Source organism: Callorhinus ursinus, unplaced genomic scaffold, assembly GCF_003265705.2.
Source record: "Callorhinus ursinus isolate GAN/ISIS: 27379988/994484 unplaced genomic scaffold, GSC_fseal_2.0 scaffold112, whole genome shotgun sequence".
In the NCBI taxonomy this organism is placed as follows: domain Eukaryota; kingdom Metazoa; phylum Chordata; class Mammalia; order Carnivora; family Otariidae; genus Callorhinus; species Callorhinus ursinus.
In genome coordinates, this window is record NW_027397174.1 from 910,707 (window position 1) to 929,000 (window position 18,294).

Sequence of the window (18,294 nt, forward strand, 5' to 3'; positions counted from 1 at the left end):
GAGGACCCCTTTCAATATTTCTTGGAGGGCTGGTTTCGTGTTTGCAAATTCCTTTAGTTTTTGTTTGTCCTGGAAGCTTTTTATCTCTCCTTCAATTTTCAATGAGAGCCTAGCTGGATATAGTATTCTTGGCTGCATATTTTTCTCCTTTAGTGCTCCGAAGATATCATGCCAATCCTTTCTGGCCTGCCAGGTCTCTGTGGATAGGTCTGTTGCCAATCTAATATTTCTACCATTGTAGGTTACATATCTCTTCTCCTGAGCTGCTTTCAGGATTTTCTCTCTGTCTCTGAGACTCGTAAGTTTTAGTATTAGATGTCGGGGTGTTGACCTATTTTTATTGATTTTGAGAGGGGTTCTCTGTGCCTCCTGGATTTTGATGCCTCTTTCCTTCCTCACGTTAGGGAAGTTCTCTGCTATTATTTGCTCCAATATACCTTCTGCCCCTCTCTCTCTTTCTTCTCCCCTGGGATCCCAATTATTCTAATGTTGTTTCGTCTTATCGTATCGCTTATCTCTTGAATTCTGCAAAGACATTTGGGAACCACGGCAACAGGCCCCTCCCCCAGAAGATCAGCACAAACAGCCAGCAAGCCAAGACCAAGTTTACCGATCAAGGAGAACGGGAGAACTCCAGCACTAGGGGAATACTGCACATAGAATTCATGGCTTTTTTTTTTTTTACCATGATTCATTAGTTTTTCAAAGTTAATTTTTTTAAACTTTTTAAAAAAATTTTTCTTTTTCCCTTTTTCAACCAACATTTTATCAATCCCTTTTTAAAAAAAACATTTTTTATTTTTTATTTTTAGAGTCATATTTTATCCATTCATAGTAGTTACCCTTATTTTTGGCATATATATGTAAGTTGTTCTCTCTTTAAAATTTTGAGATACAGTTTCTTCTAACAGATCAAAATATACCCTAAATCACTAGTGTATGGCTTTGTTCTAGTCCAATGCCTGATCACATTCTCTCCCTTCTTTTTCTTTTTTTTAAAAACATTATTCTTTCTTTTTTCAAACAACTTCTTATCGTGTCAATTCCTTTTATAAAATCTTTTATAATTTTCATCTTTACAGTCATCTTCCATCCCTTCATTGTATCAACCCTTATTTTGTATATATATAAGTCTTTCTCCCTTTAAAATTTTAGGAGGCACTTTTTTCTAACAGACCAAAATATGCCCAAAATCTTGTGTGTGGCACTGATCTACGCACTAGCCTGATCATATTTGATCATATTGTTTTTTTTTTTGTATTGTTCTGTTTTTGTTTTTATCTTTTTGTTTTTTTCCTCTTTCTTTTTTCTTTCTTTCCTTTTCTTTTCCCCTGGTTTCAGGTCTTTTCTGATTTCTATAGAGTATATTTGTTGGGGACGTTTTTAACCTGTTAGCATTTTGTTCTCTCATTCATCTATTCTCCTCTGGACAAAATGACAAGACGAAAAAAATCACCTCAGCAAAAAGAACAAGAGGTAGTACCGTCAGCCAGGGACCTACTCAATACGGACATTAGTACGATGTCAGACCTAGAGTTCAGAATCATGACTTTAAAGATACTAGCTGGGCTTGAAAAAAGCGTGGAAGTTATTAGAGAAACCCTTTCTGGAGAAATAAAAGAACTAAAATCTAACCAAGTCGAAATCAAAAAGGCTATTAATGAGGTGCAATAAAAAATGGGGGCACTAACTGCTAGGATAAATGAGGCAGAAGAGAGAATCAGCGATATAGAAGACCAAATGATGGAAAATAAAGAGGCTGAGAAAAAGAGAGAGAAACAACCACGAGATTTTTCTTGCTTGTTAAGGTAGGCCTGTATTGCTATATGCTTCCCTCTTATGACCACTTTTTGTTGTATCTGAATGGTTTTGGACTACCGTGTTTTCATTTTCATTTGTTTCCAGGTATTTTTTTTATTTCTTCTTTGATTTCCTGGTCGACCCATTTATTGTTTAGTAGCATGTTGTTTAACCTACATGTATTTGTGGTCTTTCCAAATTTTTTCTTGTGGTTGACTTCCAGTTTCTTAGTGTTGTGGTCAGAAAACATGCATGGTATGATCTCAATCTTTTTGTATTTGTTGGGGCCTGATTTCTGACCTAGTATGTGATCTATTCTGGAGAATGTCCCAGGTGCACGTGAAAAGAATATGTATTCTGCTGCTTTAGGATGGAATGTTCCTAATATATGTTAAGTACATCCGGTCCACTGTGTCATTCGAAGTCATGGTTTCCTTGTTGATTTTCTGTTTAGATCATCTGGTCATTGCTGTAAGTGGGTGTTAAAGTCCCCTACTATTATTGTATCATTATCAATGAGTTCATTCATATTTGTTATTGTTTTATATATTTGGGTGCTCCCAAGTTAGGGGCATTGATATTTACAATTGTTAGATCTTCTTGTTGGATGGTCCCCTTTACTAAGATATAGCACCCTTTTTCATCTCTTGTTACAGTCTGGTTTAAAATGTAGTTTGTGTGATATAAGTACTGCTACTCCACCTTTCTTTTCATGTCTGTTAGCATGATAAATGGTTCTCCATCCCCTCACTTTCAATCTGCAGGTGTCTTCAGGTTTAAAATGAGTCTTGTAGGCAGCATATAGATGGGTCTTGTTTTTTTTTTAATCCATTCTGACACCCTATGTCTTGATTGGAGCATTTATTGAGTCCATTTACATCCAAGGTAATTATCAATAGATATGTATTTATTGCCATTTTATTACTTGTTTTCTCATTGTTTCTGGAGATTTTCTCTGATCCTATCCTGTCTTTGTCAATTTTGGTTTCTCCTTTCCACTGAGAGAGTATCCTTTGATATTTCTTGCAGGGCTGGTTTAGTGGCCACTAACACTTTTAGTTTTTGTCTGTCTGGGAAACTCTCTCTCCTATTCTGAATGATAGCCTTGCTGGATAGAGTATTCTTGTTTGCTGATTTTTCCCATTCAGCACATTGAATACGTCATGCCACACTCTTCTGGCTTGCCAAGTTTCTGTGGAGAGATCTACAGCTAACCTAATGGGTCTTCCTTTCTAAGTTAAGGACTTCTTTTGTTTTGCTGCTTTTAGGATTTTTTCTTTATCACTACATTTTCCAAATTTAACTACATTATGCCTTGGTGTTGGGCTGCTTTTGTTGATTTTTTTAAAAGATTTTATTTATTTATTTGACAGAGAGAGGCATAGTGAGAGAGGGAACACAAGCAGGGGGAATGGGAGAGGGAGAAGCAGGCTTCCCGTGGAGTGGGGAGCCCAATGTGGGGCTCGATCCCAGGACCCTGGGATCATGACCTGAGCCGAAGGCAGATGCTTAATGACTGAGCCACCCAGGTGCCCCTGCTTTTGTTGATTCTGATGTGAGTTTTCTGTGTCTCCTGGATCTGGATGTCTGTTTCCTTCCCCAGATTAGGGAAATTTTCAGCTACTATTTCCTCTTCTGCCCCCGTTTTTCTCTCTTCTGGGACTCCTATGATACAAATATTATTACATTTGATGGAATCACTGAGTTCCCTAAGTCTGTTCTCCTGTTCCATAATTCTTTCTCTCTTTTGTTCAGCTCCATTATTTTCCATTATTTTGTGGTCTTTTAAAAATTTTTTTGGAGGGGAGAGAGACAGAGAGAGAGAGAGAGAGATGGGGGAGAGGGAGAGAGAGAATCTTAAGCAGGCTCCACTCCCAGCAAGGAGCCCGATGCAGGGCTCAATCTCATGACCCTAAGATCATGACCTGAGCTGAAAACAAGAGTTGGATGTTTAACCACTGGAGCCATCCAGGTGCCCCATTAGTTTGTCTTCTATATCATTATTCACTCCTCTGCTTCTTCCATCCTTGTGGTCATTACATCCAGTTTTGAATCTCAGTTACTGCATTTTTTATTTCTCACTGGTTGTTTATTTAACTCTTTTATCTCTGTGGTAAGGGCCTCCCTGAAGTCTTCCATTCTTTTCTCAAGCCCAGCGAGTATCCTTATGATTTTTGTTTTAAATTCTCCATCAGGCATGTTATTTATATCTATTTCCCTTGGATCTCTGGCTGTAACCTCTTCCTGTTTTCTTTTCTTTTCTTTTTTTCTTTGGGATGAATTCCTCTGTCTTGGCATTTTGTCTAGGTCTTTGTCTTCTCTGTGTTAGGAAAGCCTGTTATGTTTCCTGCTTGAGAGTAACGGCTTTATGAAGAAGAAGTCATATAATGTCCAGGGCTGGGTGCATTAAGGAATGTCTCTGGTTTGTGCTGCATGCACTCTGCTACTGTGTTTTGGCTGCTCTATCCCTCAGGTCAGTCCTCTGCAGAGTTTCTCATTGTCTGTGGTTGGCAGTGTTTGGACCTTGGCCAGAATGTGGTGAGTTTTAACTAGGTATGCTCTGGTCTGCTTGTTAAATGAGACCTGATACCACTTCCACTAGAACTGAAGCCTTGCAGAACTCTATGGTCGGTAGACGTGGTGCATGCAGGGGTTTCTGCTGGTCTTCTGGGGTAGGGGCCTGCTGCACAGGTCCTTAGGCATGCTTGCAGGAAAAAAGCAATACCAGCAGAGTATGGGGGTGGGGGGTGGCACTTGGGATAAGCAGATCAGGCAGCCAGTGTGGGCACTGTGCTGTTTATTGAAGTCGGTTTATGCTGTGGGACAGGGGAGGGAAATGGCACCAGCCAGCTCCTTTGTCCCCGGAGAGAGGAATTCGTGCTTGCTGCTCTCAGGGAAGCACTCCTAGAAAAGTGAATAATTTGCCCTCATGTGTTCTAGGCACTTTTTAGATCGGTGTTTTTACAGCATCTCTGGGTTGCTTGCCTGCCTGGAGCAGCAGAGTGCCCTTTGAGCTCTATACCAGCCAAGCCTGGTGACTTTTAAAACTCTAATCTTTAGGGATCTGGTGTGGTGGGGATCTGAGCTGGTCTTTTGGGGGGATGGTCTCACCATGCTGGGACTGATGCAGGTTTGACCCAGAAGGGCAGTCATGGCTGAGCACAGGGGCATGGAATTTGGAGCAAAGCAGGTTAAACAGCCAGTGTCTGGGTTAGCCGCCTTCAGCAGGTGTCTCTGGACCTATGCTGAAGGGTGGGGGAGGGAAATGGTGCCTATGGGCTCCTTTGTCCCCAGAGAAGCAAAGCCATCTCTCCCAGATGTGCTCCAAGAAGAGTGAACAGTCTCTCCCTGTGTGCCTTAGGCAATCCTCAGATTGCACTGTCTGCCCTGGGGTTGTTTGCCTTCCTTCTCTCCAGGAGTAGTGCCCTCAGGTCTCTAGCCCAGCCAAGCCTGTGGACCTCTAAAACCAGTCTTTGAGCCCAGCTGGTTGCAAAAACTCATGAAAATTGGCCCCTCTTGTTTTCCCAGCCAATGGCTTTGGGGAACTGTTCTCCTTGTGCTTATCCCCGTGCACTCCACTCTCTCTTGCTTTTCTCTGCAACCAGGGCTCCCTCCCCTCCATAGCACTCGCCTTCTCTTTCTCCCCCAAACCATGTCTCTTTACTTCCGACCTTCCTCTATGGGGCCTCTTCTCTCCCTCTACTTGTGCAGTTTGTTTTATCAGTCCTCAGGTCAATTTCCTGGGTATTCAGAATTAACACCCAGTTAATTAGCTGTGTTTGAGGGATGAGGCAAGCTTAGGGTCCTCCTACTACACCACCATCTTAGGTCCCCCACTGAATCCCAGTTCTACTTCTTACTAGCAGAGTAATGCTGGGCAAGCCACTTACTTATTATATGTGTCTCAAGTGGCTCATCAGCAGAACAGGGGATAAAATATACACCCATCAGGATTTCTATAATGACCAAAAGAAAGTAATGGGCGTGAATATGTTGGTTAAATGCTATATAGTGTAAGGCAATGTTATTAACAACTAGTGTCTGAATCAAGCCTTAGGAATCATAATAGGTCAAAACTGGATGATCTTTAGACACCATCTTATTCAATCCTCTTATTGATCAGATGGGAAAATTGAGGCCAGGGGGTGCAGGTGGAGGGTATAGGTATGTATGTAATGGAGTTGTCTATGTTCACACAATTGCTTGAGGGTAGAACTTAGACTACTGCCTGGCTCTGTTTACTCAAAGTCAGTGCTATTTCTAGTGTATAATGATACCTGTTACTTTGAGGACCACTAGGCTCAAAGAATATACCAATGACTTTGAAGTCATCATATTTAACATGTAAGTGTCTTCAGAGATTAGAAATCTGGGCCTCAAATAAAGCACTATAAATGGGAATCCCCTTATTCAGGACACAAAATATTCTGGATCAAAAACAGTGTGACCATACCCTGTTAAATTATTTTACTGGTGTTGACACTCTGCAAATTAATTACCATAGATATTAGAAACTAATAAATTACCTGATCAAGCTGATCCTTTCTGCCAACTTCTCTGTGTGTTCTTGAGTGGGAGGGACATTTTCTACGAATGCAATTCCATACAGCAGAAAATTTTGCAGAAAGTTCTTCAATCCCTCATTGGTTTCTAAGAAGCTTTGGAAATCTACAGATGGAACTTGGGCTCGCTGATAGATTTCAGCATTCCATAAGATTCTAGGTTGGATGACCTTTTGTTTCTGCCCTTCATAGCTGTTTCTCACCAGCCAATCCAAATCATATTTAGTCACATGACCATCTGGCCCTTTAAAGGGAAAAATAAAAGGTATTAAAATAATAGTTATAATTACTGCCAATAATTTACTGGTTAAGAATGTTATTTTTAGCAATCAATTACCCAGTGCTATATTGTTTATGAAATGAAATTAAAATGAGTGCCTAGGATATTCCTGAAACAGAAGTATTTGCAGGTTGAGTAGTATGAACTAATGAATGAATGAACAAATAAATCTCACCAACTAGAAGGGACTAAATGAATTGGGGCAGTTTGACCTAAATGACATCAATATAACATGATAAAGTGATTTCATAAATGACTGCCCACAGTGCCAAAAAAAAAACAAAAGGCAAAAAAAAAAAATCCTCCCTCCAAAATGCTTTAGGAAATCTTCAGGATAAGCAAAGGATATATAGCAAGGGGAGTGAAAAGCTTTGCTGGCATCTTATCTCTTCTTTCACTTCTTTTTACTTCTCTGTCTCTGTTTTGGCTTCCTACTCCTTGACAATAAAAGTACCATAAGGAATTTGTAAAGCATAAAAAAGTGTGAGGAAATTTTTTTATTATGTTCAGTTAGCCACTGTATAGTATATCATTAGTTTTTGATGTAGTGTTCAATGATTCATTAGTTGCGTATAACACCCAGTGCTCCTCACAACATGTGCCCTCCTTAGTAAGATTTATTTATTTATTTTAGAAAGAGAAAGAGAGAGTGCACAAGTGGGGGGGGAGGGGCCAAGCGTGCAGCCTGACATGGGGCTTGATCTCACCACCATGAGATCATGACCTGAGTCAAAATCAAGAGTCTAACGCTTAACCAAATGAGCCACCTAGGCACCCCAGTATGAGGATATTTTTAAAATCACTTATATTTACCATTCTACCAGACAGATGAAACCCTTATTAATAGCTTGTCATCATTCCTTCCACTTTTTTCCATGCATTCTTTTACTTTATATAATATATATATATATTTGTATATATATGTTTGTACCCTGCCTTTGTCACTTAATATTTTAATAGTCATTATATCATTAAAAAGTTAAATCTTCACTTATGATCGTTTGTTTTGTTTCTTAAATTCAGACTCTTAACTATAGAGAACACACTGATGGTTACCAGAAGGGAGGTGAGTGGGGGATGGGTGAAATAGGGGATGGGTGTTAAGGAGGGCACTTGTGATGAGCACCAGGTGTTGTATGCAAGTGTTAAATCACTAAATTCTATACCAGAATCTAATATTACACTATGTTAACCAACTGGAATTTAAATTAAAACTTAAAAAAATTAAATCTTCATAAAAATTAATTCTTACAATTTGCAGAATATTGACTACCAAGATTTACCTAACCAGCCTGTTCTAGGGCATGTAGTCTTATTTTTTTAAATTTCCTTATTATTTAATAGTGATCATCCTTGTCTATATTTCTTTTCTTTTTTTCAAAGATTTATTTATTTATTTTAGAGAGAGAGAGAGAGCATGCAAGTGGGGGGAGGGACAGAGGGAGAGAGAGAATCTTGAGCAGATTCTGTGGTGAGCACAGAGCCCCATGTAGGGCTTGATCTCACAATCTTGAGATCACAACCTGAGCCAAAATCAAGAGTCAGATGCTTAATGGATCGAGCTACCCAGGTTCCCCTCTTTTCTTTTTTTTTTTCTTTAAGATTTATTTTTTAGGAGAGAGAGAGAGCCCAGCAGGGAGGGGCAGAGAGGGAGAAAGCATCCAAAGCAGACTCTGCACTTTGTGTGGAGCCAGGTGTGGAGCTCGATCTCACAACCCTGATATCATAACCTGAGCCGAAACCAAAAGCCAGATGCTCAACTGACTGAGCCACCCAGGTGCCCCACTTGTCTATATTTCTGATAATTTTCTTTTTTCTTTTCTTTTAAAGATTTTATTTATTTATTTGACAGAGAGAGAGAGACAGCGAGAACAGGAACACAAGCAGGGGAGAGGGTCAGAGGGAGAAGCAGGCTTCCCGCCGAGCAGGAAGCCTGATGTAGGACTTAATCCCAGGACCCTGGGATCACGACCTGAGCCGAAGGCAGACGCTTAACGACTGAGCCACCCAGGCACCCATATTTCTGATAATTTTCTTAAAATAGAAACACAGAAGGTGGGATTGTTAAATCCAAAGATATAAACTTTTAAGAGTCTTGATGCATTTAACTAAATTACTTTTTTAGAAAGTCTACTAATTTTCATTCTCTCCAACAATATATGTGTGCCGATCAAAACTGAGTATTCTTATTTTTTAAATATATTTTTTCCAATTTGGTAAGTAAAACTTCTCTTACTGTAATAATTTTAATTTATTCACTTACTAATAAGCTAATAACATTTGTTAGACATTTATATTTGTTAGACATGTTTTTTATTTTTATTATTTTGTTTCAAGTTTTTATTTAAATTCCAGTTGGTTAACATATAGTGTAATATTAGGTTCAGGTGGAGGATTTAGTGATTCATCCCTCATATATCACACCCAGTGCTCATCACAAGTGCCCTCCTTAATCCCCATCACCCATTTAATCCATCTCCCCACCACTTCCACTCCAGCAATCCTCAGTTTGTACTCTATAGTTAAGAGTCTGTTTTATGGTTTGTCTCTCTCTGTTTTTCCCCTTCCCCTATGTTCATCTGTTTTGTTTCTTACATTCCTCATATGAGTGAAATCATATAATTATCTTTCTCTGACAGACTTATTTCACTTAGCATGATATACTCTAGCTCTATCCATGTTGTTGCAAAGGGCAAGATTTCATTCTTTTTGATGGCTGAGTAATATTCCATTGTGTATATATACCACATCTTCTTTATCCATTCATCTGTCCATGGACATTTGGCTCTTTCCATAGTTTGGCTATTATTGATAATGCTGCTATAAACATTGGGGTGCACATGCCCCTTCAGATCACTATGTTTGTATCCTTTGGGTAAATACCTAGTAGTGCAATTGCTGGGCTGTAGGGTACTTCTATTTTTAACTTTTTGAGGAACCTCCATACTGTTTTCCAGAGTGGCTGCGCCAGTTTGCATTTCCACCAACAGTGTAGGAGGGTTCCCCTTTCTCCGCACCCTTGCCAGCATCTGTTGTTTTCTGTGTTGTTGATTTTAGCCATTCTGACAGGTGTGAGGTGATACCTCATTGTAGTTTTGATTTGTATTTCCCTAATAATCAGTGACGTTGAGCATTTTTCACGTGTCTATTAGCCACTGTACAGACATATGTTTTTTAAATGCAAGGATTACCAAACTATGGCCCATGGGCCAAATCTGCCTGGCAGTTGTCTTTGTGACACCTAGTTTAGAACACATGATACCCACTTGGTTACTTCTTGTCTATGTCTGCTTTCACCCTACTACTGAAGAACTAAATAGTTGAACAGTTGTGACAGGGACTGTACAGCCAGCAAAACCTAAAAGTCTTTACTACCTGGCTCTCTACAGAATATTTGCTGACTCATGCTTTAATGATCTGCCTGTTCACTACTTTTTCACATTTTTCTACTGAAATACTAGTGCTTTTTTTTTTTAACAAACTGGCAGTAACACCTTATATATTAATGGTTTTTAGTCTTTGTCATACATTTTTCAAATATTTTGCCAAATCAGTTTTTTTTAATAAACTTTTCTATGGCATGTGTTTTTTTACTGTAGAGAAATCAGTAGTCAAATGTATTGATTGTAAATATTTTTTCCTCCAATGCTTTTTTCTTTTAATTTTTATTTTGAAATAATTATACATTCACAAGAAATTGCAAAGAAATACATTTATTCTGGAAATAAACCCAGTAGTTGCAGGATACAAAATTAATATACAGAAATCTGTTGTGTATCTATATACTAATAATGAAGTAGCAGAAAGAAAAATGAAGAAAACAATCCATTTATAACTGAACCAAAAAGAATGAAATACCTAGGAATAAACTTAACCAAGGAGATTAAAAACCTATACCCTGAAAATTATAAGACATTTATGAAAGAAAGTGAAGACAACACAAAAAAATGGAAAGAAATCTAATACTCATGGATTAGAAGAATTAATATTGTTAAAATGTTCATACTATCCAAACCAATCTACAGATTCAATACAATCTCTATCAAAATACCAACAGCATTTTTCACAGATCTAGAACAAATAATCCTAAAATTTGTATGAAACCACAGAAGACCCTGAATAGCCACCACAATCCTGAGAAAGAAGAGCAAAGCTGGAGGTATCACCATCCCAGATTTCAAGATATACTACAGTGTTGTAGTAATGAAAATGATGTGGTACTGGCACAAAAACAGACTAGATCAATGGAACAGAATAGAGAACCCAGAAGTAGACCCTCAACTCTATGGTCAACTAATCTTTGATAAAGCAGGAAAGACTATCCAATGGGAAGAAGTCTATTCAACAAATGGTGTTGGGAAAACTGGACAGATACATGCAAAAGAATGAAACTGGGCTACTTTCTTATACCCTACACAAATAAACTCAGAATGGATGAAAGACCTAAATGTGAGACCTGAAACCATTAAAATCCTAGAAGAGAACAGAGGCAGTAACTTCTTTGACATCAGCTGTAGCAACTTCTTTCTAGATATGTCTCCTGAGGCAAGGGAAACAAAAGCAAAAATAAACTATTGGGAGTACATCAAAATAAAAAGCTTCTGCACAGCAAGGGAAACCATCAATAAAACAAAAAGGCAACCCAGTGAATAGGAGAAGATATCTGCAAATGATATATATAATAAAGGGTTAATATCCAAAATATATTAATAACTTGCACAACTCAACATGAAAAAAAACAAATACTCTGATTAAAAATGGGTGGCGAACCCAAATAAACATTTTTCCCCAAAGAAGACATTCAGATGGCCAACAGACATATGAAAAGATGCTCAACATCAGTCATTATCAGGGAAATGCAAATCAAAACCACAATGAGATATCACCTTACATGTGAGAATGGCTAGTATCAGAAAGACAAGAAATAACAAGTTGCTGAGGATGTGGAGAAAAGGGATCACTTATGTACTGTGGGTGGGAATGTTAATTTGTGCAGCCACTGTGGAAAACAGTATGAAGGTTTTCAAAAAATAAAAATAGAAATACCATACGATCCAATAATTCCACTATTGGGTATTTACCCAAAGAAAACACTAATTTGAAAAGATATATGCACCCCTATGTTTATTGCAGCTTTACAAAAGCCAAGATATGGAAGCAACCCAAGTGACCATAGATAGATGAATGGATAAAGAAGATGTGGTATATACACACAATGGAATATTACTCAGCCATAAAAAAGAATGAGATCTTGCCATGTGCTACAACATGGATGGGCCTAGAAGGTATCTGTTAAGTGAAATAAATCAGACAGAAAAACAAATACCACATGATTTCACTTATATGTGGAATCTAAAAAACAAAACAAATGAACAAACAAAAAACCAGAATCTTAAATAAGAGAGCAAACTGGTGGCTTCTGTGGTGGCGGTGGGGAAGAGGGACATAATAGGCGAAGAGGATTAAGAGGTACAAGTTTCCGGTTATAAAATTAAGTCACAGAGATGAAAGGTATCATATAGGGAATATATAGTCAGTAATATTGTAATAACATTGTATGGTCACAAATAGTGACTACACTTATCACTGTGAGCACTGAGTAATGTACAGAATTGTCAAATCAATGCTATACACCTGAAACTAATAAAATACTGTATGTTAATTATACCTCAATAAAAAAAAAAAAACCAGAATCCCCTATTTTGGAACAGGGCAAACCAGTTTTTGCAAAATAATTGTTCTTTAGAAGGGTACCCCAACCAAGACCAAGTCTCTTGTATACTCACAAGTGAAAAAGAGTGTGGTCTCATCCAGACGAATGGTCTTTGGCTTGATGCATAAATCCACACTGGCAGTATCCAGGCTGCGCTGGTGAGTCTTAGAGTTGTAGCAAGATGCTGAGCGGCAGTGGTCTCGAAGCCAGACATAATCAAAGCGCATCACGGTGTTTGCATATTGCAGTTCTAGGGAAAAGCATTGTTTTATATTATTTATTATATTATTTTACATTATCTTATAAAAATAAATATTTATTTAGGAAAATTTAAAAACTATCAGTAGTCAGAAAACTTCCTTCAAAAAGTCTTCTACCAAGAAACAAGCACGAACACTAAGGGGAGCACTAGCCCCTTACCAAATACAAAACATACTGTAGAACTTTACGATTAAAACAATACGATGTTGGGATAGGAATAGCAGATAAAACCACAAAAGAATATAAAACATCCAAAAATATAGCTAAATGTGTACAGAAATTTGTTATCTAATAAACTGACAGCTATAATCACTGGGAAAAATATGAATTTTAAAATAAATGGTGTTGGGACAACTAGATAGCCATTTGGAAAAAAGATAAAATTGGGTCCATACTTCATATTGCCACCAAGTCTCCAAGATAAACTCAAAACAGATCAGAGTTCTAAATTTGGAAAGTGAAGCTACTGAAATATTTTATTTTATTTATTTTTTAAAATATGTTGATGATTCTATTTTTTAATTTATTTTTTAAAATTTTTTATTATTGTCAGCCACCATATAGTACATTCTTAGTTTTTGATGTAGTGTTCAGTAATTCATTAGTTGTGTATAATACCAAGTGCTCATCACAACACATACCCTCCTTAATACCCATCACCGGGCTAACCCATCCCCTCCAACCCCTTCCCCTCTGACATCCTCAGTTTCCCGGAGTCTAGAGTCTCTCATGGCTTATCTCCTCCTTTGGTTTCCCCCCCTTCAGTTTTCCCTCCCTTCCCCTATGGTCCTCCATGCTATTCCTTATGTTCCACATATGAGTGAAACCAGTATTTTATTTTATTTTTTTAATTAAAAATTTTTTTAAATTTTATTATGTTATGTTAGTCACCATACATCATTAGTTTTTGATGTGGTGATCCACAATCCATTGTTTTCGTATTAACACCCAGTGCTCCATGCATTACGTGCCCTCCTTAATATTTTAAAAGGAAACACAGGTAGATAGAGGATATAAAGGAGGTACTTGTACTGCTCTTGCAACTTCTGTTAGTTTGAAGTTATACCAAAATAAAAAGTTAACAAAAAATCAAAGACTTTCCTATATACCAGGTTATTCATTTAGAAAAAGTAAATAAAAATGAGATCAAATTTGTAAGAGGAACAAAAACTATAATGTGTCTGGGAATAAACAAAAATGTGGAAGACTACTATGGAGAAATCTATAAAACTAATCTTGAAGGACGTGAAGGAAATGTGAATGGAGAAATATGCTCAAACATGGGCAGATTCAATAATGAAAAGATACAAATTCTCCCACAAATTAATACACGAAATTCCATGTACTTTCAATCCAAATTCCCATGGAAATTTTCATGTACTGGACAGGCTAATTCTAAAATTCCTATTCAGAATTAATAAACTTATAATTTTGAAAAAAAAGAGGAAGAAAGGCATGGGGGAACTGTGTTACCAAATATTAAAAAAAAACGTATTATATATAAAGCTACAGCCATTTAGAAAGTAAGATGAACAGATCAAGGGAACAGAATGGAGTTCCAAAACAGCCCCAAGTATACATGGAAATATGTGTATGTTAAAGGTGGCATTTTATAACAGTAGAGAAAAGACAGATTACTCAATTACTAGTTTTGGAAAAATGAATATTTGGAAAATTTGACTCGGATTCATATCATCCAAAACAGTATATTACTGATAGATTAAAATATAAAAAATAAAAACATACACATAGATCAATGAGATCAATGGAACAGAATAGAAAACCCAGAAATGGACCCACATCTGTATGGTCAATCACTCTTCAACAAAGCAGGAAAGAATATTCAATGAAAAAAGACAGTCTCTTCAACAAATGGTGTTGGGAAAACTGGACAAAAACATGCAGAAGAATGAAACTGGACCACTTTCCTATACCATACACAAAAATAAACTCAAAATGGATGAAAGACCTAAATGTGAGACCTGAAACCATAAAAATCCTAGAAGAAAGCACAGGCAGTAAACTCTCTGACATCGACCATAGCAACTTTTTCCCAGAAATGTCTCCTGAGGCAAGAGAAATAAAAACAAAAATAAATTATTGGGACTAATCAAAATAAAAAAGTTTCTGCACAGTGAAGGGAACAATTAACAAAACTAAGAGGCAATCTACAGAATGGGAGGAGAGATTTGCAAATGATATAGCCTAAAAGGGTTAATATCCAAAATATATAAAGATCTTATATAACTCAACACCCAAAAAACAAATAATCCAGTTAAGAAATGGACAGAAGACATGAATAGACATTTCTCCAAAGAAGACATACAGATGGCTAACAAACACATGAAAAGATATTCAACATCACTCAGCATCAGGGAAATGCAAATCAAAACAATGAGATATCACCTCATACCTGTCAGAATAGCTAAAATTAACAACACAGAAAACATCAGATGTTGGTGAGGACGTAGAAAAAGGGGAACCTCTTGCACTGTTTATGGGAATGCAAACTGGTGCAGCCACTCTGGAAGTGTCCTCAAAATTTACAAATAGAACTACCCTATGATCCAGCAATTGCACTACTAGGTATTTACCCCAAGAATACAAAAAGACTAACTCAAAGGAATGCACGCACCCCAATGTTTACAGCAACATTATTTACAATAGCCAAATTATGGAAAGTGCCCAAATGTCCATGCACTGATGAATGGATTAAGAAGATATGGTGTACATATATAAAATGGAACATTACTCAGCTATCAAAAAGAATGAAATCTTGCCATTTGCAACCATGTGGATGGAGCTAGAATATATCATGCTAAGTGAAGGAGGTCAGTCACAGAAAGACAAATACCACATGATTTCACTCATATGTGGAATTTAAGAAACAAAACAGATGAACATAGGGGAAAGGGAAAAAAAGAGGGGGGTAATGCATAGGAGACTCTCAACGATAGAAAACAAAGTGAGGGTTGATGGAGGGAGTTGGGTAGGGGATGGGATAGATGGGTAATGGGTAATAAGGAGGGCTCTTGTTGTGATGAGCACTGGGTGTTCTATGTAAGTGATGAATCATTAAATTCTACTCTTGAAACTAACATTAGACTATATGTTAACTAAAATTTAAGTAAAAACTTGAAATATTAAAATAAATAAAATATAAAACTATTACACATTGGGGCACCTGGGTGGCTCTGTCAGTTAAGCATCTGCCTTAGGCTTAGGTCATGATCTCAGGGTCCTGGGATTGAGCCCTGTGTCAGGCTCCCTGCTCAGTGGGGAGTCTGCTTCTCCCTCTGCCCATCCCCCACTCATGTTTTCTCCCTCTCAAATAAATAAAATCTTAAAAAAAACCTATTACATACACATTGACAACATTGAGGTAGGAATGGACATTTTAATATGACACAAAAGGCACAAAAGATAAATTTGTTTATATGAAAATAAAAACCTGTTTTGCAAACAATATAAAAAACCAAAGTTAAGTGACAAGTTCTTGAGCTACCTAGGATCCATGGAATAATATGTAAAGTTGTGTTTGTGTGTGTGTGAGTAGCCCTACATTTTTCCATGGAGAGGATCCACAGCTTTCAACAGAATTCCTATGGGATTCATAATCTAAAAATATTGAGAACCCTGCCCTTGGAGTGACAGAAGTGATTAACTTCATTCAGACTGGTCATTACACTGAACTAATCCAGGATTTGACAAACAGCCTGTGGGTCATATAGAGCCCATGGCATGTTTTTGTATAGTTTGCAAGATAAGAATGGTTTTTACATTTTAAAAATGTTATAAAACAAAACAAAATAAAAGAAGACCATGAAACAAATTTTGCATGACCCATAAAGCCTAAAATACTAACTATCTGGCCCTGAAGGAGTCATATGTCACTCTTCTTTCCATGACTGAGTTCATTCTTGCCTTTGCACTTGCCATTTCCCTCCCAGAAATTATAAGCCCCCCCCAATTAAATGACCATTTTTTCTTTCAAAGTCTAGCTAAAAGTTCATTTATTCAAGGAAGCTTCCTTGAACAACCCTACATTTTCTTTGAAATTAAGTATTTGGTAGGTAACAACTTAATTTGCATTTGCATACGGCATAAGGTATTCATGCTTCTTGTATTTATTTACTATTTTATGCTTCTTGGATACCACATCTTACATCTTGGTTCTCTAGAAGTTCTCAGCTATACATAAAATTGACACTAAACAAATGTTTACTAACTAGGCCAAAATGCAAAATACAGAAAAGAAACTTGGGATTCATCTTGACTCATCTTATAATCTATTTTTAATCAATCACCAAGGTTTGCTGATTTCACTTCCTAAATCTTTCTAAAATCTTATGACCTCTCCATTTCCACTCCTTTCTCCTGCCACATTCAGGCAATCTCCATCTTTAACAGTGGTCTCTATAAAGAGACTTTTTTCTATTAATATGATTTTATTTTTTTAAACTTTTATTTAAATTCTAGTTAGTGGGATGCCTGGGTGGTTCAGTTGGTTCAGTTTCTGCCTTCGGCTCAGGTCATGATCCCAGGGTCTGGGATTGAGCCCCATGCCGGGCTCTCTGCTCGGCAGGAAGCCTGCTTCTCCCTCTCCCATTCCCCTTGCTTGTGTTCCCTCTCTTGCTGTCTTTCTCTCTCTCTCTCTCTCTCTCTCTGTCAAATAAATAAATAAATAATCTTTAAAAAAATTCTAGTTAGCTAACATACAGTGTAATATTGGTTTCAGGAGTAGAATTTAGTGATTCATCACTTATATAGAACACCCAGTGCTCATCACAACAAGAGCCCTCCCTAATACCCATCACTCATCTAGCCCATCCCCACCACTCACCTCCCTCCATCAACCCTGTTTGTTTTCTATCGTTAGGAGTCTCTTATGCACTGCTCCCCTCTCTTTTTTTCCCTTTCCCTATGTTCATCTGTTTTGTTTCTTAAATTCCACATATGAGTGAAATCACATGGTATTTGTCTTTCTTTGACAGACTTCCTTCACTTAGCATAAACTAATCTAGCTCCATCCACGTGGTTGCAAATGACAAGATTTCATTCTTTATGATGGCTGAGTAATACTCCATTGTGTGTGTGTGTGTGTGTGTGTGTGTGTGTGTGTGTGTGTACCACCTCTTCTTTATCCATTTATCAACTGATGGATGTTTGGGGTCTTTCCATAATTTGGCTATTGTTGATATTGCCACTATAAACATCAGAGTGCATGTGCCCCTTTAAATCAGTATTTTTATATCCTGTGGGTAAATACCTAATAGTGCAATTGCTACATCATAGGGTAGTTCTGTTTTTAACTTCTTGAGGACCCTCCATACTGTTTTCCAGAGTGGCTGCACCAGCTTGCATTCCCACCAACAGTGCAAGAGGGTTCCCCTTTCTCTGCATCCTCACCAACATCTGTTGTTTCCTGAGTTGTTCATTTCAGCCATTCTGACCGGTGTGAGGTGGTATCTCATTGTGGTTTTGATTTGCATTTCCCTAATGATGAGTGATGTTGAGCATCTTTTCATGTGTCTGTTGGTCATCTGGATGTCTTCTTTGGAAAAATGTCTATTCATGTCTTCTGCCCCTTTCTTAACTGGATTATTTGTTTTTTGGGTGTTGAGTTGTAACCAAAATCTATAAAGAGATTTTTTAAATCAGAGTCGTGAGGGCGCCTG

General features: G+C 37.5%; 1 protein-coding gene across 3 annotated transcripts in view; it reads right to left on the reverse strand.

The window, feature by feature from the left end:
- TMLHE (trimethyllysine hydroxylase, epsilon) overlaps positions 1–18,294 on the reverse strand; it is a 136,104-nt gene that overhangs the window by 81,834 nt on the left and 35,976 nt on the right. For all 3 annotated transcript variants that reach the window (XR_012377144.1, XM_073889665.1, XM_025862874.2), the window contains exons 3-4: positions 12,429–12,605; positions 6,327–6,606 (exon numbers count right to left, since the gene is read on the reverse strand). Coding sequence is in view for 2 of the 3 variants with exons in the window: in XM_073889665.1 (XP_073745766.1) it covers positions 6,327–6,606; positions 12,429–12,605 (457 nt within the window). In the remaining variant the exon portion in view is untranslated. The remainder of the gene's footprint in view (positions 1–6,326; positions 6,607–12,428; positions 12,606–18,294) is intronic.